Genomic DNA, 24,796 nt, shown 5'->3' with positions numbered 1-24,796 from the left:
GTGGTATAAATAAAATTTACATGTTTTGAGAAAAAAAAAATTATATATTATATACTTATAAATATTATATTCCATCTTATTACAAAAAATATTTTAGAACTGTATCCAATCATGTACCTACTACCGGTTATAGTACTTAAGATTGATGCTAGGATCAATTAATAATTGAGTTCTTATCAGAAGACAAAGCAGGCTTATTCGAAAATAAGATGAGCTTTAGGAATTATCTAAAAATACTTATACACAGAAAAGAAACAAAATTCATTTCATTCGAAACTTAATAATATGATGAGCTCACTCGTGTCGTAGCTCAGTGACATTTTCCTACGTACATAAATGTATCATTTTATTTTTCAAGCATCAGTTATTTGATTTCCCAATAAAGGATTCCATATACGAAGCTTCCCACAGATGGCGCCAGCGGCGGTCCGCCGGACACATCCAGTCAAACTGACAAAATGTGACAGTTGAAATAATATAAGCCTTAACTCTGGCATTTTTTTGTTTAAATACCTCACTCCTTGAAGGAATTACATTTTCAAATTCATGGTTGGAGACCTTAGCATCAAATTCATTAATTTCAATATACCACCGGTAGTGTCCGGTAGCAAAGGTTTCACTCGGAGCCTCTTTACTGTTACTATGTTTGTGGTAGTGATCATTGCATTTTCATGTCATTAAAATTATTTGAATTTGCAGATAGAAATCGAATTCCTTTTTATTTCAATTCATTCATAAATAATATTCAAAATAATTTACATGTAGATCGCGCAACGAGAGTTGGGGTCATCATACAAGCAAAGGTTCTGTAATCAAATAATCAGAGTTCACTTATACTTTTGTTGCCCGACCAATAAATGATTGATAATATCCGGTAACGAATATTGCAACACTTTTATCGATTAAATCCTTGACAGTAATTTGTATGAAGTTGCATCACTACGTGTCACTTTTTTCAGTTCGACTTTTTTGTAGGAAATGGCAAGGGCATTAAACTATGCAGCCAAACCTTCAGGATTGTACAAAATAATCTTTTTTAATTATTTATCTAGCATTTGCCCACGGCTTCACCCGCGGGAAATTCATTTGTCACAGATCGTCATAAATTATACTCAGCATTTATGTTATTCTGGGTTATGAACAATAATACTGTAGAGCAGTCTTTCCCAAAGTGGGCGATAACGCCCCCTTGTGGGCGCTGCAGGCTTAAAGGGGGGCGGTAAGAGACCCAAAAAAAAATCGGGACGTTGTGTAGAGGCTTGGGAGGCGTCATCTACTAGGAGGACTCTTAGACACCGACTGAGCTCTACTCTTGAATACAAAAATGGGGGGCGCTAAAAAATAATTTATTCTCAAAGTGGGCAGTAGACTAAAATAATAACTTGACCTGTGATATAATCAAAACCATGTAAGGACTATACTCCAATATAAATAAAAACCAAACTTTCCCATACACTTTATTTGTTCATGTCAATAAGAAAAGAAATTAAATTACAATAAAAACTTAATAATGTACAAACTTGATTGGTAATAATAACCTATAATAAAAAAATTACAGATGTTTCACAATATCCGCGTTAATAATATAATAAATAAATCATGTTCTCTATCCATACAATGTATGGAAAATGTAATTTATTTCCTAAGGCATGAATGATGTTCATAGAACGAACGGGGTGACTCAAGGGCCATTACTATCTCCTTAACTTTTTGGTCTCAATGTGTTAGTAAGGGCGTGTGTCGACGAGCCGGTTACTGGCCAAGGCATCGAGCCGGACCGCGACTTACCCGACTGGGTAGAAAGAAACCGGCTCGTCAACTCAACACACGCCCTAAAAGATCGTGTCACTTGCACATTTGAGATAAAAAGTTATGGAGTGGTATTTACAATTTACATAATAACAATTTATTTATGAATAACCTAAACATTATTTCTACAGAAGCTCAATTTTCGTGGCGATTATGAACAGAAAATTTCACTTATTTCAAGTGATAATCAAATTAGTCTTAGCAGGGCAATGGTAGTTTCCTTGACGTAATTTATTAATTTTTATGCATTTTGATATTCTGCACGGTAGGCTAGGAGCCCGATGTAGAAATTAATTATCTACCCGCCAGCGGGTTCCTGCGCTACCGCTCGGATATGCGCTACTTTCATTGCACGGACTCTATAGATAGTTTTATTTTGTCTTTTTTATCTATGCCGTGATGGGAGAGCGATCCGCTTCTTCTATAATCTTCGCGATAAATATTGTCTATGCAGGGATGACTCCCAATTATGAACAAAAAATGAAAACATTTGAACGTAACGGACTTTTCAGTACACCTGCCTCTTTATTGCACATTGACAGCACACATTTGTTAATCAATGTGTTTCAATTAATTACGTGACTGATGAACTCACATAAAGCAATTAACATTTCTTAATTAGATAACTTAATCCTGTTCTAAAAAATAACCAGAAAAAAAGAAAAAAGCTAGCTAGTCTGAATCAGAACTTTGACTATTGGGTAGTTGAACCTCGCAACAAAGAAAATGCTCATTACTACATAGTACTATGTATTTCCATAAAAGCCCTTCGTTAGCAAAAATAGACATGGTTTAAGCATTTCTAAGATTTTAATTTTAATGAAACTACATAATATTCATTAACCAAAAAAAATCATCACACCATCATTTCTTCACGCGGTCCTACCGTCTCAATAGTTTAGGTATATTTACTTAACTTCTATTCATTTCAATTTTCAAAAATATAGCTTTTGTTTTTTTTAAATATACAATTGTATGCAAATTTTAACCACTAATTAGAATGAGGATAACCATTAACATTATAAAATTAAGACTAATAAATGAACGGACAACTCTTTATATACAATTTCCTACGAAACACTGAACAATGTAATAACACAATTTCTGTGATATATTCAGTTTCAAAGTTGGTCTACTATGCATTTATAAATGCCTCATGATTATAATAAAATTATCCAAAGGTATCCGAGTAGTATTAGCGCAGGGCCTCACATCATAACTAATATCCATAACTAATAGCATAAAGTCCGGTCACCGAGCAGATAGAATTTCGAACAATGACCCCAAACTACCCATCCTTATCGCTCACGCGTAATTATGTTGCTGTCCCGCTCCCGCGTGAGTGTGCGAGAGCAACAGCAATATAGTTACATGCGAGCGATAAGGTGGCTTGGGGTCATTGAACGAAATTCTCTGCTCGGCGACCGGACTTTAGGTGTAATTATGTTTTATGTCTCTATTTGTATATTTTGTGTATTGTTGTTGTCACCTATAATTAAGCTTACACTTAGCATGAAACCAAATGTTATTGTTGATCATATCTAGTTTAGTGCAAATGTGTTGGTGAGCTTTTTAAATAAATAAATTATGACGTAAGGTTGTGCTTAATGCATTCTCTTTAATTTATATTTTTGCTTTTCTTGGCAATTGCTAACAACATAGTTAATTAACTATTGTCACAAGTTTCATATAGAACAAACAAATTGGATTTTGCAAGGGAATCAGGCCATTAAAAATTTTGTGATTTTGGATAATTGTATTTAAATAATCTATAAATACATAACTTTTAGTAATATTCCTAGCGCAGGTTTAGGTGTTTTAGTACTTTGATACTTTGCCTCTTCTTACACTTTATTGCTTCACTAAATCTAGTGATAGCCACCAATGGCCATATACTATCATAATAGTTTCATACATTTGATACAGTCGTATTACATACACTTCTTAATCTAATTCAGCAAAATCCATAAAAGGATCTCAGATCACGCACATATATCATATGCTTAACAATTATACTATTCGCTCAGTTATCATATCTAAATATATGAAAGATAAAGAATTTAAACAGGACAACTAAAGTTAATATAACAATGGAATAATAGTTTAGTGCATAATGTGGTTACGATAGTTAATTATTTTCTTTTATGTATATTCTAGAAGTTAGAAGAAGATTGTTTGCGAGTTAATTTAGTCCTAAACAAGGTTAATTTTAATTACTTTGAGATCAACCAATTTTTTTAGATTACAGAAGGAGAAAACATCTACTTTGTTAATCATGACATTCCACTGATAAGGCATAATTCAGTAATAACATGTCGTTTTAACATTAAATCTTAGTGCTAATGCATTATACTAAATACCTTCACTTAAGGCACGCACATAATTACTACTCAACTACCCCTCGTATCTAACAGCTAGATTGATCAAAAGTAATTTTCAAATTGCAGAATTGGTGCCATAATTTAAAAGTTTTGGGGGAGGCCTTTGTCCAGCAGAGGACGTCATTTGGCTGAAACGAACGAATGTTAAAATTGTGGCACCAATATAATAATGGCACCAAAATATTTAACAAATGTTTTGTTACATATTTTTTCAGTAAACAAAATTTACATTTTGCATAAAAAGCATGCAAATAAAAAAATAACAAATAACTATCAATCGACTATGTTGGGAATGTATTAGTCTTGGATTCGTGGCTTTTTATTATATTAATTTAACTATTATAATAATAATATAGCTTTGGTTCAATTGAGGCTTCTTGACAGGATAGTGAAGCGTTATGTTGAGCAGTTTTGTTATATTTAATAGTAAATAACTGACTCTTAATATGTAATATTATAGGATAACCATTAAACATGTGTTAACGTAAGTGCAGGCAAATAAAACAAAACCATTGCGATTCCACTTAACATTCTCTCAAGAAGTCAGCATGAGATATCTGAAATGTTATTTTTATGCTTATCAAGGCAGGTATTTGACCACAATCGCAACTGGTGTTAAGTGGGATGCAGTCTAGGATAGTACATCTTTATTGAAACTCAAGAGAAAGATGGGATTATCCTTAATTTGACACTGGTTTTATTTGCAAACTGCACAGCCACAATTGAAAAAAAAAAGAACAAAAAAACTTTGGTAATAGTACGCACTGCATACCAAGTCAACAAATTTATCAAAACAATACCTAACATGGAATTGATTTTTAACATCACTTACCAAAAAAAGGACACAGTCCTAAGCTAGTAGAGAAAAACAATTATTTACACATACAACTACACGATATGTACATAGGCAATACAATAACAATGTATGTCTTATAAAATACTGATTTATATACATATCTAGTTATTCTAGATATTATTTTTTTTCCTAATTTTATGTTATTTTTAGTTTAAGATTTCCAAATTTTTTGTTGCATTTAGTCGTGCTTCAACTTTATAATAAGCTAATAATCACTTATGATATTGCACATCAGTTAATGCAGCTATACTTACCTACCATATATTATGAATATTTATAGTTTATAATAGCAGGATTTGTATGTATACTTGTAATTGGAGATAAAAATATTATCCGTTCTTCTACATGATTTAACGAATCATTTTCTAGCCTGAGCTAGGATAAGTATATGGTGCCCAAAAATTACTTTTGATGCAAAACACACTGTCCATTGTATATTTGCTAAATACAACTAAAATATTGAAAAATATTGTTATTTATATACAATAACACTGCCTATTGTGTACATATTTCCTAAATAACTAAAATATTGAAAAATATATATAATATACAATCTGTTCTCTTCATAAATATATCATGAAATCCTGTTCACTTACTCACATTCTGTTCAATCACAATGTTTAATTGGTTACTTAGATCACTTTTCACAGTTATAGCACGTGTTCAATCACTTAGGCTTGCCGCCCTTGGCCGGGTGCCGCGAGCGCCGTGCTACCGGGCCTCACTTGAGGTAGCTGCGGTACAGCATGGTCGAGTGGGCGGTGTCCCTCTCCTGTTCCAGCAGGAATATCATGTCGCGGTGGTTGATGCGCTTGAGGCGAGTCCGCAGCGCGAGCTGGCTTCGGCCCGTCTGGAAAGTCACAACTAATTTATTTCTTGCAAGTTGTTTTTAGGTATAGATCGTTTTACCCACGAAGTTGCGCCCGACTATTCTTCCGATAATATTTGAGTGTTATCGGTACACGCTAATGACGCTCGGATTGCTCGGATCAAACTGCCCGCACCCCGTGCTTCTCTCGACCAAAAAATAGTGGGGCGCGTCTTCGTGGATGAAACAATCTATACTACCTGCTTGTAATGTTCATCGCTGATAGTAATGATCCGTGACAGTTCATTCATTAAAAGTTCGGACAAAGATATCCCCAAGGATTTTCAGAATGACTGGTCTTGGACTTGGTCTGCTCGCATCCAGGTACTTCCCGCTACCTTCACTAGATCGTCAGTCCATCGCGGAGGATGTTTTACACGACATCTTTCGAGTCCGTGCTCGAACTAGAGAACTTTTGTTCCAACGGCCCCATCGGCCCCAGTTGTACTCGGTGAATGACAAAACGAGGCGACTCGATACTAGAATATTTACTAGTCTAAATATGTAAAAGGTGACTGACTGACTGACATAGTGATCTATCAACGCACAACCAAAACCACTGGACGGATCGGGCTGAAATTTGGCATGCAGGTAGATGTTGTGACGTAGGCATCCTAGTCTAGGAACAAGAACACTAGGAACTGGTAGAAGTGCAGAGTGCTGATGGAATTAAGATTTAAAGAAAAAGAAGAGTGATAGACCGTGTATTTCCAGAGAGAGAAGTGAAGTGACAGATATAAACAATTATAGTCCTTTTCACCTAAGATGATCCGTATGACACTTCAAGGTTATCCATATTACGCATACTACATATGCAGAATATTTTTGAAAAAATATTTGTATTTTATTAGCAATATAATAAAAAAATATTAACTACTTGTCTTGAAATATATAGTAAAACCTGAGTCTATTGATTAATATTTTAATTAAATACGATGTAAAAATATTTTTTATTTAATGTATGCAATGTGTGAAACGGAATAGATTTAGTGCTGGGGTATTTGCTGTATAACAAAATCGATTATTTCCGCGGTTCATTAATCGATTGCAGTGAATACTTAGTTCTTTAAAACATCACAAAAATCAATTATATTTTTCGATTGTTGACTTAAATAAACGCATTGAAAATAAATTAATAGTTTTTAATTTAAAGAAATAGAACCAGTACTTTTTAGGAATCGTTTTTTTGAACACGAAGTCCATGGAATTTGAATATTATCAATAAAAATTGTTACAAAAATATTTGTAATTAAAAAAAAACATGTTTTTTGTTAAATGACACCTATACAAAATATTTCTCTAAAAGTAGGTTTTACGAACTCTTAGAAAAAATCGATAGATAAATCGCTATGGTTTAGTTATGTGACATCTCTTTAACTTTCAAACTCGAAACGTCATACGAATCATCTTACGTGAAAAAGACTATAGTATAAAAGTCACATTCAAATATAGCTATCAAAACAGAATGTATGTACAGCCAGTTCTGGTTACAAAGCAGGTTTTTACACTTACGATGCCTCCGCTGCCGTGCGCACTGGCACCGGAGTCGCCGGCGCCCCCGGGGCCGTCCAGGCGGGGCTTCTTGCGAGGCCCGATGGCTTGCAGCGCTGTCAGGTTCGCCTCACGCTGCCGAAGCTCTTCAAGTTCTGCTCGCTGCATCTCCTTAGCCTGGCGGATTATGGAACCATTCATTTCCGATTCTAGTCTTACTTGGTCTTTATTTTCTTCGGTAACAAAATAATAAGGCCATCAAACAAAATATAGAGTTCAAGGTAAAAATACTGCAAATTACAAGTCTTTTTTGTTTAGAAAAATAGGAATCGTAATTGAGCACAAGTTAACTTTGACTAATATGCAGGTATATTATAACAAATCAAGTGCTTGTGGCAAATGAGCAATTACTTTATGTAAATAGAGTCTTACAGAGAAAAATACTTGAGTAAAGTTGGCGTTATATTGATAATCCAATGGCGGATTTACACTATGCGGAAATTAGCAGAGTCAAGTCAAAAAAACAGAGGAGTGGGGACGAAATTCATTCATTTTTCATCCCCACCCCACTGCTTTTTTGACTTGACTTGGCTAATTTCCGCGCAGTGTAAAAGCAGCATAACATCACTGTTTTAAAAATCGACTGTGCTGCATTAAACTTACCTTTGCCTTCAGCTTAGCCTGCTCGGGATCCTCGTTCTTGGAGCGGGACTTGGCAGCGCGAAGCAGGATCTCCCTTTCGGAATCCTCTCGTCGCTTCTTGTCCACGCGGTCCAACTCCTCAAGGAACTTGAGTTGCCCTTTCACGTCCTGAGTCACTTCGTACCGGGAATCAGACTGTGGACAAGGATAAAAGTCCTGTTAATATTGAGGAATTTGTTTTATGGATGACAAAATCAGGGAGGTTCTTTTGGCACGCAAGGTGTATAAATCATTCCAGTTCCAAGAGAAACTGAAAGTGTCAAGCTCATTCTCTACTAATATTATAAATGCGAAAGTAACTCTGTATGTCTGTGTCGCTTTCAAACCTAAACCACTGAACCGATTTTAATAAAATTTGACATAGAGATAATTTGAGTCTCGGGAAACGACATATGATAGTTTTTATCCCGGTTTTTGAATCAGGGACGCGCGGGATAAAGTTTTTCTGTGTCCAACGAAATTTCACGAGGGCGGAAAGCTAGTTTCATTATAAACGTAAGAAATGCTGTACTAAAACTGACTGCAGCACTGCACAGGTCTCGATCGAATCGAAAGCCTCCTCAAAGTCAACGAGGGACAAGCATAGTGACGAGTTACACTCCTCGGTCTTCTGTAAAACCTTCCGCAGCGTATAGATGTGTCTTTTCAGAAACTGGCTTTTTCGGGACTCCCAAACACGTATGCGAACGCTTAGGTTCACGAAAAACCAACGCATTCGAAAACAGCTTGTAGACATGCCCAGAAGCGAAGTGGTGGGTCTGCAATTCTTTAGTAAGGTGGTATCCTCTTTCTTGAAGAAGAATCACGCTTCTGTCCATTCCTCTGGCGTTATTCTCTTACGTAGTATGGAGTTAAAAAGATTCTGAAGGACTTTCAGTATCGGTTTTTTGCAGAATCTATTCCGTCTGACTACATTGCATACCTGATGCTCAAAATAGCCAAATGATACTCGGTGAAGGTGATTCAGGTGTAGCAATGTGTAGACGACACATTCAGATGAAGAAGTAGAAGCCATATGTATGGTAATTGTATGTACAATTGAAATTCACTTCAATGTTGTGGGGACTTCAAAGCGAAACTGGCAGGACAATTTGATATGGGCAACGGAATTCCAATGGACAGAGGTTGACCGAATTTCTGGAGGAGAACCTCCTTACTTTTTTTCAGAAACCGCCTCACAGAAAATGGACCTAGATGAGGCCGATTGTTCAGGAAAAATGAGATTAGACTTCATCATGATGACCACAAAGCGACGAATATTTAATGTCTCCGTGATCAACAGGGTGAAAACCGGTAGTAATCACCAAATGGTTAGAGTAGAGGCATACTAAATATTAGCATTAAGCTGGAAAGGTCCGTTTGATGAAGTCTACGCTCTCCGACCCACATTTATTGCCCCGAGAGCTTTCAACTCGAGTTGTCAAATAGCTTTGCATAGAAGAACTGCGGACGAGCTCTGAATTACAAATAAGTATCTAAATGGGTCGGTTTGTAAAGCAATTAAGTTCACTACCTACCGATATTTTACGTGGCAAAACACAGCTTCATTGGTGTTCATGGCATTGACGTAATTCGACATTTACATATCATTCGCAACGGATACGTGATAAATTATTTAACTCAATACTTCATGGAACAGTAATCGGAATTCGTTACGTATTAAACCATTTCGACCTTATTTCAGCATTTATTTCAATGGAACGGTAGTTTCTTGTATATTTGATCGTTCGTTTCAGCCGAAAGACGTCCACTGCTGGACAAAGGCCTCCCCCAAGGATTTCCACAAAGACCGGCTCTGCGCCGCTCGCACCAGATCGTCTGTCCACCTAGTGGGAGGCCTGCCCACGCTACGTCTTCCGGCTCGTGGTCGCCACTTAAGAACTTTCCTGCCACAGCGGCCATCAGCTCTATGACCTATGTGCCCCGCCCACTGCCACTTGATTTTAGCGACTCTGCGGGCTATGTCAGCCACTTTGGGGCCCATATTAAGCGACCACGTCTCAGATCCGTATACTCAGATCACTGGCAACCCACACTGGTCAAAGACTTCTGTCTTGAGACACTGCGGTATTTCGGACGTGAGAATATCGCGAAGCTTTCCGAATCCCCCCATGGTTACTACTAAATTGAAATAGTTGTAATAAGCTATAGCTTATTCTTTTTCTCTGTCGGACGTGGCTTAATCGGACTAATACTGCTTGGCGTACCCTCTGAAGCTCAGTATTTTTGTGGACATTCAATTCGTTTCAGGATAGACTGCAATGTTATTGCAGAAAAATGTAAATACCCCGGGACCCGACTCTTCACAGAGACATTGACTTTCATGCTACTGAAGATATACGTATCGCTCGCACTTTATTATGAGCAGATACGAAAACCTATGAATGTATGAATAGTATTTCCTTCGTTTTGAGTATAACCTCACCTAATGCACAAAACAACAGAGCAATTTCGCATTACGTCAAAGGCAAAAACAGTCATTTTACATGCATAAATTTTGGCTGATACTCGCAGTAATCTCTTGTTTGCTTTCATAGCTTTGGCTGAAATCCTTCGCACAGTGCTTTCGAATTACGCGTATAGCATCTGCTAAATAGATTTTGAATATTTTGCATCCACACTTCATGTTCTATTCGAAATAAGAAACTTATATATAATTTATATTCTAGGATTCGAACCCAGAACATAAAGTATTGAGTGTAACTTCGCAACTTTTGACTAGATGCACAGCTAGATGTCTGAATACTTTTGACAATTTCGCTATAGCTTTGTTTAAACGCTATCAGATTTAATTCGCTCGTGCGGATCACGATAATAGCATGTCCTTTCGCCTGGGAAATATTCTTTGCAATAGAATCACACGTTTCAAAGATAACCTTTCGTTTAAATTGACCTTTTAACGCACATTGACTGTATCGTTTCATTTCATCAACAGATTTTAGTGTCCGACCGAATGTTCGGTTTCGGTTGAGTTTCGGTGAAAACACGAGTTTCGGTTTAGTTTCGTTTTCGGCGGCAAAGTTGCCGAAACTACGACCGAAACCGAATGTGCATTCGGGAGTTTCCGCGCTGTTATCGGTCATGTTCGGCGCGTTGAATGAGTGAATGAATCCGATCAGAGCCAATGTCGTGATTCGCTCGCTTGTTTGTTTGCTGTTAGTTTTGTTGTGGTGGCGAGTTTTCGAGTGATTTATTTTGAATTTGGTAAGTTTTATCTCGTTTTATGTCGTTATAAGAGCGGGTAGTAAATATAAAAAAAAATTCAATATGCTTAATAAAAGTTTAATTAAGTTTAATCTAACCTATAAATATTTTTTGGTTCTGCTAGCTTATGTTCTCTAGAAAACGTAAGTCGCACTTCGCGGAGGTATCGGAGAAGATCTGGTCCTCGAGCTGGTCTTCGAGTATGCAGGTTATGATCCTCCATCCTTCTTCTTATTGTGTGCTCACTAACATTCACTGTGCTTGCTGTTTGTAAACGCTGGCGTATCTCAAACGTAGTGAGAACCCGATTTCTTGATATTGCAAGCACGATTATCGGGTCATCGCGCGCTGATTTACTCCTTAATTCCCCACTTCTTGGTCTTTTTGTGTAAAAGGCGGTCTGGTCATGCCTTTTTAAAGTGTATCTTAAGTTTGTACGCTATAAATTGAAAGTTTCAGCCATCTCCCGCTGCATACACCCTTGACTTCTAAGCAACACTATTTGAGCAACTTGAGCTGAAGTAATGGACATTATTCTCAAATTATGGAAACGAGAATAACCCTAAGATTAATTTAAAAACAAAAAACAAAACGCCAAACCCTTACAACATTTAATATCGAATTTAAACTTACCCGTACTCTTTACGCTCCAACAACGAAATGCGTTTCTAGAGTCGAAAAAGTTAAACAGACGCATTTTTTTATGAATCTAGCCTCTTAAATTAACAAAAACAAATGTTCTGTTAACATGTCACACGAAACTTAGGTATACAACACCTATTTGGCCTCATTCATATCTGCTTAGGGCATTTGGCTTGGGCCAAATTCCGTGCCGCTGAGTGTATGAGCCTTGTAAGGAAGTTTCGGTTTCGGTTTCGGTTTCGGCCGAAATAGACACCGTTGCCGAAATTCGTTTTCGGTTTCGGTTTCGGTCGTAAAACTAGTTTCGGTCGGACACTAACAGATTTCATTTAAAATATTCTCATAAACATATCGTTTCGCATTAGCATGTTCGTATAAAATGTATTCGCATTAGTTTCGAACACAGCAGAAAGAAAGCAGCATACTGAATGAAAGCTTACAATATAAATCATTGAAATCATGAGATCTATTTGTTTACAAGGTTCAGTCTAATATCAGCTATTATATCCCATACAAGAAGATGGACAAGAAAAGAGACCTGAACAAAAATTATATTAATTGCTTGAAGAAAACGCAAGGGCAACTTCCTCAAGCAAAATAGGCATAACTTTGAAAATGACTGACCTTTACTGAAGGATAAGACCGGCCAAACAAATGGTACATGGAATAGTCGATATGCGTGGCTCAGTCATACTTGGTTACATTGCATGAAGGCTTATAGTGTTTAAAAACAAGTTTCAGAAATATACATTAACACAAATAGATTAATACATTTAAAAAGAGACAAGATGAACTTATTATTTTCTTTTTCTTTTCTTTTTTATTAAAAAAGATTATTAGCAATTTGTATTGCCCAAATTACTAATAGTCCCGTTAGCCCCTCGTGTTAAGCTAAATGAGCTTGTGTTACGAGTGGGCTCACCACAATAGTCGAGCGGCGCGGTGGGATATTTTGCCAGTAAAGGTCTTTAAGGTAGTGATGGGTAGTTTTTTTTTTTATTTATTTATTTAAGGCAACATACAGTCATGCACAATCAATAGTACTATAGTAAAGATGAATATGATTAAAGACCAAATTAGTGCCTATAACATTTATAGCTATTACAATATTGGTTACAAATGAGCCACTCTTAGGACTAAAATTTTTAACAACAAGCCAAAACCTAGTGCACAGACAACAGCATATCGAGCCAACCACTATGGAATCTTATGTAGTTGTAATAGTTATTTTTTGCAACTAAAATATATGTAGATATAGGTCCGACATGCTGTCAGTCGGAAACAAAATAAAATAAAACAGAAAAATAAATGAGGAACACAAAGATAGTGACAGATTGGAAAATTTAGTTTACCTTGATGTAGAGATCGATCCTGTGCTGCGCGATGACGGCGAGCTTCTCCGCCAAGTTCTTGAGGCGCTCGTGCACGGCGTGGCTCAGCAGCCCGGCCAGCTCCAACGCCGGCTCGTCCAGCCCGTGCCGCGCCGCCGCCGCCCGAAGCCGCGCGTGCAGCGGGCCCGTCGGCACCAGGTACTCGTCCTTGCACGACCTGGAAACCACCGGACCATCGTCCGCATTCACAACAGGATCCTCTTCCAAAAACGACTCGTCCGCCACGAACACATCGTCCTCCGACTTCTCAACCTCCTTCAAAAACGAAAAATCGCTCTCACTGTCAGACATTTTACTTTTTATTTCAATTTCAACTACACGTTAGTCCGCTACGAAGAATCTATCCCGAATGGGCAAGTGGACACAAAGAAGTTAACTATTCATTTCATGCAAGACAATATTGCGCATTGCGAGTCAATGTATAAATGTATCGATTATGTGGGACACTTTAGGTGCAGGAAACTGAATAAATCTGTGTTGCATAAGCAGGCACAATTTCTAGAGGCATTTCGCATTCATGAAACCGTCGTAGCTTACATACCTAATCTGGGTGCCGATGAGCTCCGTGGAGCCCAGAATCCTTTGCGACTCCTCGGCCAAGTTGACCCCTCCCATAGCAGCCACGTCGTTGATGTCGTCATCGCCGGCCATCTTGTCGTCGGCGAAAGGCTGCGAAGAATACTGCATTTTCTTTTCCTTGTCCTTGAGAAGGGATTTCCCAGGAGTGAGGACGGTGGAGAGGGCAGCGGACGGGACCCCGGAGCGCGCGAAGTTTGCCTTGCTGTTGACGGTCATGGACTTGCCGACTTTGCCGACGTTGATTTTCGTCTGCACTGGGATGTTTTGAAGGACCGCGATCGAACTCCCCGGCTTTGGCGCGGGCTTTTGTTGCTGAAAGTGTGAAAAAATGTGAACTCATGGTAAGCACATGACTTGCCAGCGCACAGCAACAAAGTACCATTCGGCGTCTACTAAATACTAAAGTTTTGTCATGCATGTTTGATGTACAACATTGGATGCATACAACGACAAATACTTTAGGTTACTAAAATAAACTAGTTAGTTTCGTCAGGTGGATCACGGAAAACATTTGAGAGAAATGAAATTGTTCTGCTAATAGGCAAGAATGAGTCATTTTAATCGTTTCATATATTAATTATAGTGCACGATTATATGTGCCTTCAGAAGACTTCAATTTTTCCCAAATATGTTCCATTGAAACCAAAATCTAAACAGTAATATTGTCTACTTAACATTAATAAGTGAGCATATTGTTTCTACTGCGGTCATGCAACATTGAATCTATTGATAACGATAAATCTATAAACGGTCCAACTGTAAAGATAACCAAGTCAGTAATAGCGCGGTTGATTGTCACGTATGTACACGTAAAATAGTGACCTCGTGACTATCTATAGGTGGCTGAATATAAAATTGTTTAAACGTATAATAAATTAGAAAAGTGTGTACAGCCCAATAGCTTTTTTCACGTTACACAAAGAAAAAAAAGGGTGCCAACGTGTATCTTATTTTTTTAAAGCTGTTTGTCTGTCAGACAGCTTGAATCCTAACTTGTAGATACTTGAACACAGATACTTTTATGCAAATCCGAGAGAGTTTGTATGCGTATCATTGTGAAAACACGCATTTATATGGTGTTGAGAGTATGCGAAGCCCGTTATTCTGTTGCGATCTGGAAACTTAACCATTAAAACTACCCATTACTGTGCGATACATACGTAAAATTAGACCGACATTGATTACTGATAACAACAAGTACTACAGAAAGCCTTAAAATCTATACTTAACCTAAAAATGTTGAACACAATAACTAAGAATTTATCTTTATGTGCATTCTCGCTACGGTATTTTGTAACAATAGGTAATAAAAATTGTAATACACCTAATAATAAAGAAAAGTGGGTTACATAAATTTATGTACTCATGCAAATTATTCTACGTTAATATGACAATAACATTCATTACACCAAATTCTGACGATTCTAGAATATAAATAATATAACATATAAACAGTTATGGTAAATTGGTTTACAACTTCTTACTAGAATTTTCAACCTAATAGGTTATGTTCATGTTTTTAAAATTATGTTAATCATTGCGTTTTGTTACTACCTCGAACAAGACGCATCAAATAGAATATGAAAACAGCATATTTAGCTAATTTATTTCGAATTGTAGCCAAATAACTGAGTTCAATGGTATGAACATAAGGTAAACTAGATATTAATGTCATGAAAATCATTAAATATAGCTATTATTCGGTACTTAGGCCTTCCATGGCGCTTTTAAACATGTTCCAAATATAGCTTGCCCTACCTTACTTCGGGACAACATATGGGTTGGTGGTGAGAAGTGGCGGAAGAAACACAGTCACCTTTGTCAGCCTCTTTTTTAATTAGATTATAAATTATAATAGTTCGAAATGTCATTAATTTTGTATGACCATTGCTGTGCATCGAGAGACATATTAACATCTACATATTAACAACATTGAAAGATAGACGAGAAAAAATACAGCAAACGTTTTGTTTGATAAGTGTGGTGGGATATTGAATAAGTCAACTGACCACCCAAGACCAATTTGTAACCTTGTATTGCATTAAGCAATAAAAAAGAAAACGAAACGCAAAAGAAGGCGTGCAAATCGTATACACTAGTGGACTCTGTATTGATCCGTTCGTTCCGTCTCGTTTCGGAGTCTTCCGTCACATTGTTTGTTGTCTAGTGTATACGAGGACTTGTAATTCACCTTTGGCTGACTGAACATTGGAGTCGTGACAAAAAATCCGCCAATTTACACTCATAATCGACCAAAGATTTCATAGACAACAAAATCGTTTTGGTTGAAGTGCAAGTGTTTTATTATCAAAAGTTGCAGCGATACGTAGTAGACATGAAGGGATTTCCACTTTTTCTCCGTCGTTTTCTTCGATTCTGGCCATAAACGAGGAGCATTCTCAACTAAGGCATAAGCTCGTCATTGCAGTATTTTACGTAATAACTTTCTTGATGGGACAGAGACTATACTTCATATTCTGAAAGGGGACATAGCTCCCTTCCCCATGTCTCTCGTAGTTCAAGCTCGAGTATAGACGTCAAGAATTGGCGGATTCTTGCACGCTCCTTGCAAGCGTGATGCTAAGCGTCCGTGTGAACAAACCTGCGCGGGCGCCGGAGCTTGGACTGGCATAACGTTTATGGGTTTTGGCGAGGACATCGGCGGCACCAGCGTCATCGGCATGACTGGGGGCAGGAGAGGCGTGAGCGTGGGGCTCTGACTATCCTCGTCCAGCTGACAACACAACCAGCTTAGTGACCGGCCGGGGAGCGCACGCGCACACACATAGGGTTACCATACGGCAGGATTACATTGCGTATTTTTTAAAATTTCGAATTTAAAATCAAATAATCATTAATGTTAATATTCGTGATAACTATCCATTTAATAATTTTGATTTTGAGTAGCCACACGGAACGATTTTGACTCCTGATCTAAAGAATCATGCACATTTTGTAACAAATTACATCAAATACTAACAACTGAGGATCCAGCCACGGTATACCGCTTTACGGTTTCTTCCAAAAGACGTCTCCGCTTGAAGATAACTCGGCAATGGATAGGCCGGTGCGTGAGTTCGATTAATAATGACTAGACCCTATTAAATCGTCTCATGTGAACTGCTCAAGTTGTATGTCCTGATTTGTAACGACATTTAAAACGTACTGTTGACACTTTTTTTGCACCGTTATGGTTACCCTACAATAATATGCGTTCGCCACGGCCCTCAAAGAATACACCAACAAACATTATAATCATCAAATTACTACAATAATGACAGAGGACAAAGCCAGATGATACAATAACGGCATTCAACAAATTAAATATAACGTAGCAGCAAATAAACAGATAACTGAACAAAAACAAAACAAGCCGAGGATGCTTGGTTTACTCAAATAATAACATTTATAGAGAGCGAGCTTCTGCTCGCGAAGGAACAACTGCTGTACGAAAACAAAACAAAAAATCAAAATGGCAGTAAAATAAAACATTGATTTCAGAGCTTAGGGAGTCTCATGCGAGATGGTACGAACATTAAGTAAGTACCAGAAGGTTTAACACACCTGAAACGGTGAGTGTACCGAAACGGCGCCAAGAGGCATGGGAGAAAATACCGGCACTGCCATCGGCATTAGGGGCGTTAGGACAGGGCTCGACGACCCATCGTCATCAGAGAGCTGATAGAAAACCAAAACACTTTAGCTATCCCCAACGTACTGAAAAACTCAAAACACATGTCGTTGTGACAATGTCGTAACACATTTATAACACATGAATATTTTTAAATATAACGCTTTGCTCCACTTGCCTTGTAATATTCTGTGTTACATTGTGCTTGGAAATGTAAAATGCAATTAAAATTCATCGGTAATAGCTAGTATGGATTGCAACCCGGATCGATCGTCAAATATTAATTATTATTGTGATTTTAGTTCTAGATTTTTCTGATCTTCCTTCAATAAACTGTGATTATATTCACAGGTTTACTGTTATTTTTATCTTCTATAGTATTATTATGTCGATGACATTTTTTATTGTTTTGAATACTCCAGTTACCATCGAATATTACCTCAGTTTTCTTGATGATCCAGATTACACTTAATTAAAACTTAATTAAAACTTAATTAACACATAGATCTTGGATTGCTTCCAGATATCATAAAAATTGCAATCCCTAGCTATTACGAGTATTCAGTCAATAAGTATTTTTCGGTCGATTTTTCAAACCAGTTGGCTTCTGTTATTAATAGCTATAAACTAGTGTGTTTTGTCACTGCCAAAACTTTTTTCAATCGTCGTATAAAATAATATATTGCCAATCATATTTTTACATTTCAAGTCACCTGGCAATAGAAAAACCGGCCCATAATCATTCAAAAAATGTATTGTTGATACCGCTAACCTTTTTTAGTGTATTCTTATTATGAATACACCACCATGGAAGCGGAGCGCTATGATAAAGTTAGCGGTTCGATTATGGGTGCAGTCGCTAAAATGGTCTTTAAAACTAAAAAAAAATATTTAGTATGTTTCTTATCTCCTTAGTGCATGAATGGAATCACCCCTATTATAAAACCAGTATTCATTTAATTTAGTTTTACACAAGTTCATGACTAAATTATAAGGACAATGTGACAAGGATTATTAAAATTACTTTTTGAATTAAAAAAAATGAGAAAATAAAGGTCTTAGAACTAAGTTTAAAAGTGGCTGCACGGAATCGGTCCTATTGACTCTGGAGTCAGAACTTAGGATATTTCTAGGAACATTTTGAGGTGATGACACCACTCAATTCATTATGCAGTAAATAAGAGATTAATACATTACAAAACCATAGTTAATTTTCCGTACAAAGATTGTCAGCTCATTTAAAAATGCCATGGTGGTGTCATCATGCCTTTTCGTCATGAAAATGGTATCAGTTTGATGTTATTAACAATACAGTGTTAAAACTATTTTAATGTTAAATCGAGTTATTCTAGGGCTAGGGCTGCCATATACCATGGTGATAAGGGGATTCAATATTGTCTAACTGGTCTTTTGTTTCTAATAAAAAAAAGTACCATACATAATAACATTGCAAATTCATGGTCATTTCATTTGCAAATGGCAGTTTATTTAGTAGTTTATAATAGTAGTAGCTTTAGCCGTTTTTTTAAAGGACGGGGTGAAAAATACCAGCTCTAATTGGACCGGGAGTTATGGCAGCCCTGGTCTATGCGCATCACTAAACTTATAGTTGGATATAAATATTTATATTCTCCAGTTTGTCTATATCTAACCTAAAGATTGGGCCTCAATAATACAAACGTTTGGGCGTCCCTCAAGCAATTAGGGAACATAATACAATCAGGAACAAAAGATACTTCTACTGATAAACCATTGTAAAAATAAGACCACGTTAACCTAATCAAGAAAACGCGTGATCTTATTTTTTAAACGTGGTCTTATTTTTTAAAATAATACCACGTTTTAAAGGTTAATCCGATCAGGAAAATGTGGTCTTTTTTAAGGGATAGATTATTTACAGTGTCGGCAAGATATTTGAGACTTAATGATTGTGGAATGTGCCCCTATTGTATGGTTGAGAGACGCCCGACAGACGCCTGTATGATCGGGGTTCTTAAATACTTTACATCGGAGCCAGTGTACCCTAGCGCGTTATGGAAGCTATAAAAAGGATTGTACTAAATGTTGCAAGTAGACAGATGGTAGTCTGTCATTGTTAGCTTCTACTCTAAGGGCGCTAGTGTAAACGTTATGGAAAAAGCAAGGCTCAGATTATCCGTACTTGCAGAAGATATACTATGCCTGCATCAGATACTTAAGATTTTACGACAGAACCTTTCATATGGACTTATGACACTTTTCATAAGAATTTATTTTATTATAGTGTATCATATGAGCGCTTTACGATAATATAGCTGCGCGTGTAATGCACGCACACTAATTTTTATACAGCAAACTAGTAATCACACTAAGGTGTATCTGATACTCATGGCATTATTGCGGACATTTTAAAGGTAGAATCCCGATTATCCGGATCAATTAAAACCAGGGGTGTTCCGGATAATCGAAAATCCGGATAATCGATTTCAAAGTAAAATCAAACAATAATTAACTTTTTACAATGAAAGGGTTTTCAATACATCATTTAGAGTCTAAAAAACTAAATAGACTATTGGATGAATCTATTTCTTTTAACAATGAACTAAGACGAAGTCCATAACGTGTTACGGTGGCGGCGCCTTCCGTTTTTATGGGTCCAAACCCTAAATCGGTAATTAGAACTGTGAAGAATGAGTCCGGATAATCGGATATCCGGATAATCGAAGTCCGGATAATCGAGATTCTACTGTATGTTTTAATCGGATTGTAAATCTATCTTCTGGAAAATTTCTAGATAATCTAAACCTTTCTTTACAGACCTGTAATGTAATTGGTTAGTTAGATAAGCCACGAACACACTACAGTTGGTTTCTAGTTCGACTTACCATGACGTTGGGCGTTGCAAGGACCGGTTGCGGTGGCGTGGGCAGGGAAGGGATCGTGGAGAAGGCCACGTGAGCTGGCGGTGGATTGATCCCCTCAATCACCAATTCTTTTGTGACTAAGGATTGTCTAAGTAGTGGTAGACTTCTCTGAAAAATACAGACATTGAAAATTGTAATCAAGAAAACTGCTAAGAGATTCTTTTTGGAATCAATGTGGCCTCAGCATTATCAGTTCACTACTAAAGAATATCATACATTATAGTAATTATGACAAGTGGCATAAAACAAAAATGTATGATAACCTTTTTACTATCAACGAAGAACTATAGTTTAAATTGTCATTTAGTATGAAAATGATATTGTTAACAAGTGTTCATCATCAACAATGGTTTAACTTTTTTGTAATAAGGCCCTTGGTGTATTTTTTAGTGGATAGAGTAGGGTTGCTTGAATCTATACTCAAGAAATGATTCTAACTTGTGATAGGTCTTAATACTTGAGTATTACCGTCGTGACACATACCTTTAGGAAGCCGATGAGGCACGGCTGTGGACTAGCATTGAGCAGTCTTTCGAGTCTGTCGCAGAACTTCTCGGGCTCCACTTGAGCGTCGATCAGCTCCTGGATGAGATTCCGCACGTTCTCCTCCACCGACTTGGGCTCCTTGCTCGACAAATCCAGCAGGTTCGCGAGAAAGTTCCTACACTTCTCCTTGGTGTTATCGTTTGGTTTCTAAGGAAAATACGGTACAGATATTAGGGAAGTGTAAGCTTTTCCTTAGCAACATTGATTTGTAGCTCATTTCTTCCGCAATTTCCCCAAAGCCAAAGGTATATTAGGTACCTACATCTGAAGTATTATTTTATATAACACTTTATCAAATAAGATTTATGTTTGCTAAGCATAAAGTTGCATTTCACACAGTTCAATGAATATGAAATGCTCACTTGTGTGGTGACGGTAGGCGGCTGCGGCGCGGCGCCTGCCACGTTGACGGGCGCCGGGGCCACGACGGGCGTCGCCACCGGCCCCTGCGGCATCTGCGGCATCGGCCCCGGCTGCGCCATGCTCGTCGACACCGTCGCTACGCCCGGGTGCTGCGCAACAAACACACGCCTTCAAACAACCGCCGACAACACACCTGCCACTGATCAAGCACATTCACAAGCCAACACGGACCAACTACTTTAGCTTCGCATATTCATGTTACACGCATTACACATTTACTCCGAAAATGCAAATCATTTATCAGACTCGATGCACTCACAATTAACAATGATGCAAACAGAATTAATCAGGGTTAATGGATACACAATGACACTGAAAGTTCCGATTAGTTCTTACCTTGTTAATTACCTTAGGACATGCACCTTCACCACAATAGTACATGCATGATTGATTATTTGAAACCGGACAATGAACGGTTGTCCGGCTTCAGTGTTGTGGGTGTGTGGCTGTGCCTACTTACTGCCGGCACGGTCGACAGCCGGATGGTCTGAGCCTGCGGCGCCGCGAGCGAGTTGGGCGCGGGCGCTGGGCCCACCCTCAGAAGCTGGTACTGACCCGTCTCAGTCTTTAACAACAAATGACCCTGCTGCCCCGGTTGTAGACTTTGCAGGGTTTGCAGCGTTATCTAAAAATGAACGCCTTGTTTCAATTTAATTTGACTCGCAGAAATCCAAGTGATTTATGTGATTTTTTTTATATACTTCGTGATACAATGACTTTGATAAAACCGAGAGTATGATTTTAAAGCAGGTCATTTGTTAGATATAACTTGGTGAGGATTAACTAACATTTAGGTGCAACATCAAGTGAAACGGTGCAGGCAGGGTATTATGCACTGTTTATATTAGCATAGACAAGCTCAAGGATACATAGATAAAGACAGCAGATGCCAACAACATTGTAAATTCTTTTATCGACAACATAAAAAGTTTGGATAGTAATTGCCACATGTTATCCAGCCAGATAAATTAACTTATTAGATACTTAATATATTTTAGGTGATTAGTGAAAGTTGTCTAATGACTTGAAACTTGAAGTAATTAACAATGAATTAATTAACTAATATTTTCCTGAGTCATTAAATATTGAAAGAATTCGCATAAATTAATAAATGCTAAGTAGGTGTAGAAAATGTTTAGAAATTATTCTTAATCATTTCATTGAACAATTAACCAACTAATGTTAAAATAATATGTACAAATTATTTTTGCTAGCACTTTAAGACATACATTAAAATTACCATAATAAAAGTAGTAATAAAGGCATGGTATTATTATTAAACCAGAATAATGATCTTCAATGTTAAGTCCCAATCCTAACCAGCTGTTTTAAGTGAAATGAGAGATGTAGGATGAAATAATACCACTCATGCAACATGAATCATAGAAATCCAGCACTTGTGGTCCATCCAATGGTGATGTTGAAATACCAAACAGTAAACAGATAAGAGGATTACTGTATAATGCAGTATTTACAAGCTGTATTACACATTCATTTCACTGGATTCTTGCTATTATACAAAAGCATGTCACGGTGAAAAAGCAGGGTTCTCAACTTGAGAAGCAAATGTGTTAGATTTACAATAATTGTGGATCAAAATGTAGGTATATGAATTGAGTCGTCTAATAAATACCACTCTCAAGAAAAGACCCTGAATAATGATAATAATATTACTTATGGGAGTTAAATGATGGTTTAGTGACTTATTCTAACAGCAACTTTAGAGATTCATTTGAGTGGTCGAATAAATTTAACTCACACCAGGAGCAGCGGCCCTCGCACCGACCACTTGCGGAGCACCAATCACCACACGCGGTGACACTGTTGCCACAGACTTTTGAGCTGCTACATTAGGGGCACCAGGCCTCATATTCAGTATCTGCACATTAGGCATGATGGTGGGCTGAGCTGATCCCAGGTTCTGGGTTGTCACTACGACATTCTGCCCTCCTGGCTTGTTTAATGTCATCACGTTGGAGATCGCGCCAGGCATGCTGGAGTTGACAGACATGGGGACTGTTACCATTCCAGGCTGCATACTGACTTGACCGCCCGACGACCCTGGCTTAATCACTAAAGGTGGCTGCATAGCAACACCCTTGTTTACTGACTGGACCAGCTGCGCCTGACCAGATGCCAATATACAACCGTTGGCGATAGACTGAGCGGGAAACGTCACACGGTTGCTGGGGTTACACAAACCCTGAGTCTGCGAATATATCACTTTCAACGATTCCCCCGAATTAGACGTTAGCGTTTGAGACACGTATGAAGACGGGACACATTGCACATTGTTGTACGAGCCACTGCTGTTTACAATCGCAGATTGGATTCCAGTCACTACACCACTGCCACTGATTTGGTCCGTGTTATATTTTTGTACACCGATAATAGAATTTCCTCCCGATACTATATTAGAAAGCTGACTTTGAACACCGTTTAAAATATTACTATGTGAAGACGGGGCCGAAACAGATGTAACTAGCTGATTTTCAAGGGAGCCCACAATCGCGTTCACTGCGTTCTCATCAACGTCTGTAGACAAAGCTTGCTCTAAAAACTCGGCTGACGCCATTTTATACAAATCGACGAGACATCACCTACGATTCCAGTAACCGGTGAGAGTATTGAAAACCGATACCGCGTGGTATTTTTTTTTTACCAATGTGATAATTAATTTTCAAACTAAAACAAAATAAATTAAAATTAATTAAAGTAATTTTACTATAATGTTATTTTTACGAAACAAATAAATACATTAAATAAACTTTATTTTGGTGGACCGATAGTGATGTGCTGTACGGACAGTCTCTGAAGCACTGCAGTCATACAATGAAGTGCAAGCTGAAATTCATAGATGGCGTTCTATAGATATGCGTTTTAAAAAAATTATATATAGACCACAGATATGGATAGATGCAGCATGTGTCAAAAATTGTATGAAGCCGAGCGTGCCACTTTTTAAACGTCATTAGTGTCATTTTAGCGAATTTTAGTGATTGCCGCAACGTAAAAGTAATCGTATCATCGTACTGCATTCGCATAGTCATCGAATGATATCGTGTGACTCAATTCAAAAATTAATTAATTCCGATAATACTGATATTTTGTTAAATTTATAGCTAGTCTGACTGTGGATTAAAATAATTTTGTAGCGGTAGACGTTATTCTACAATTCTACATTATTAATTTGCAAATAATATTGTTGTTGTGCCTAATGTTTATGAAAGTAATGATCGTTATTCCATTATGTTAAATAGTACTACTAGTAATTCGTACTTAATTCCATACTTTTAAATATCCTAGTAAGTAAATGACCTAGTTTCATAAAANTTTGTTTCAACTACCTATTTTAAAATTTTTGTCACTT

General features: G+C 37.5%; 1 protein-coding gene across 2 annotated transcripts; it reads right to left on the bottom strand.

Annotated features, from left to right (window-relative positions):
- Positions 1 to 1,611: 1,611 nt before the first annotated feature.
- On the bottom strand, positions 1,612 to 24,010 carry Taf4 (TBP-associated factor 4). Of its 2 annotated transcripts, XM_028321183.1 has the most exons (10): positions 23,186 to 24,010; positions 21,887 to 22,051; positions 21,366 to 21,515; positions 20,941 to 21,150; positions 20,419 to 20,565; positions 13,886 to 14,235; positions 13,306 to 13,501; positions 8,069 to 8,242; positions 7,427 to 7,582; positions 1,612 to 5,896 (listed from the first exon to the last, which is right to left on the bottom strand). In XM_028321183.1, exons 1-10 carry the CDS (start codon positions 23,999 to 24,001, stop codon positions 5,768 to 5,770), a joined length of 2,493 nt encoding a protein of 830 aa, XP_028176984.1. In that variant the 5' UTR covers positions 24,002 to 24,010; the 3' UTR covers positions 1,612 to 5,767. The 2 variants fall into 2 exon arrangements, with proteins under 2 accessions (XP_028176984.1, XP_028176985.1); XM_028321184.1 differs by lacking the exon at positions 21,887 to 22,051.
- Between the last annotated feature and the right edge of the window lie 786 nt (positions 24,011 to 24,796).

Source organism: Ostrinia furnacalis, unplaced genomic scaffold (genome assembly GCF_004193835.3).
Source record: "Ostrinia furnacalis isolate ACB-3 unplaced genomic scaffold, ASM419383v2 OfSCF7477, whole genome shotgun sequence".
Classification (NCBI taxonomy): Eukaryota; Metazoa; Arthropoda; class Insecta; order Lepidoptera; family Crambidae; genus Ostrinia; species Ostrinia furnacalis.
Note: the sequence above shows the minus strand (reverse complement) of the source record. Positions and strands in the feature narration are given on the sequence as shown.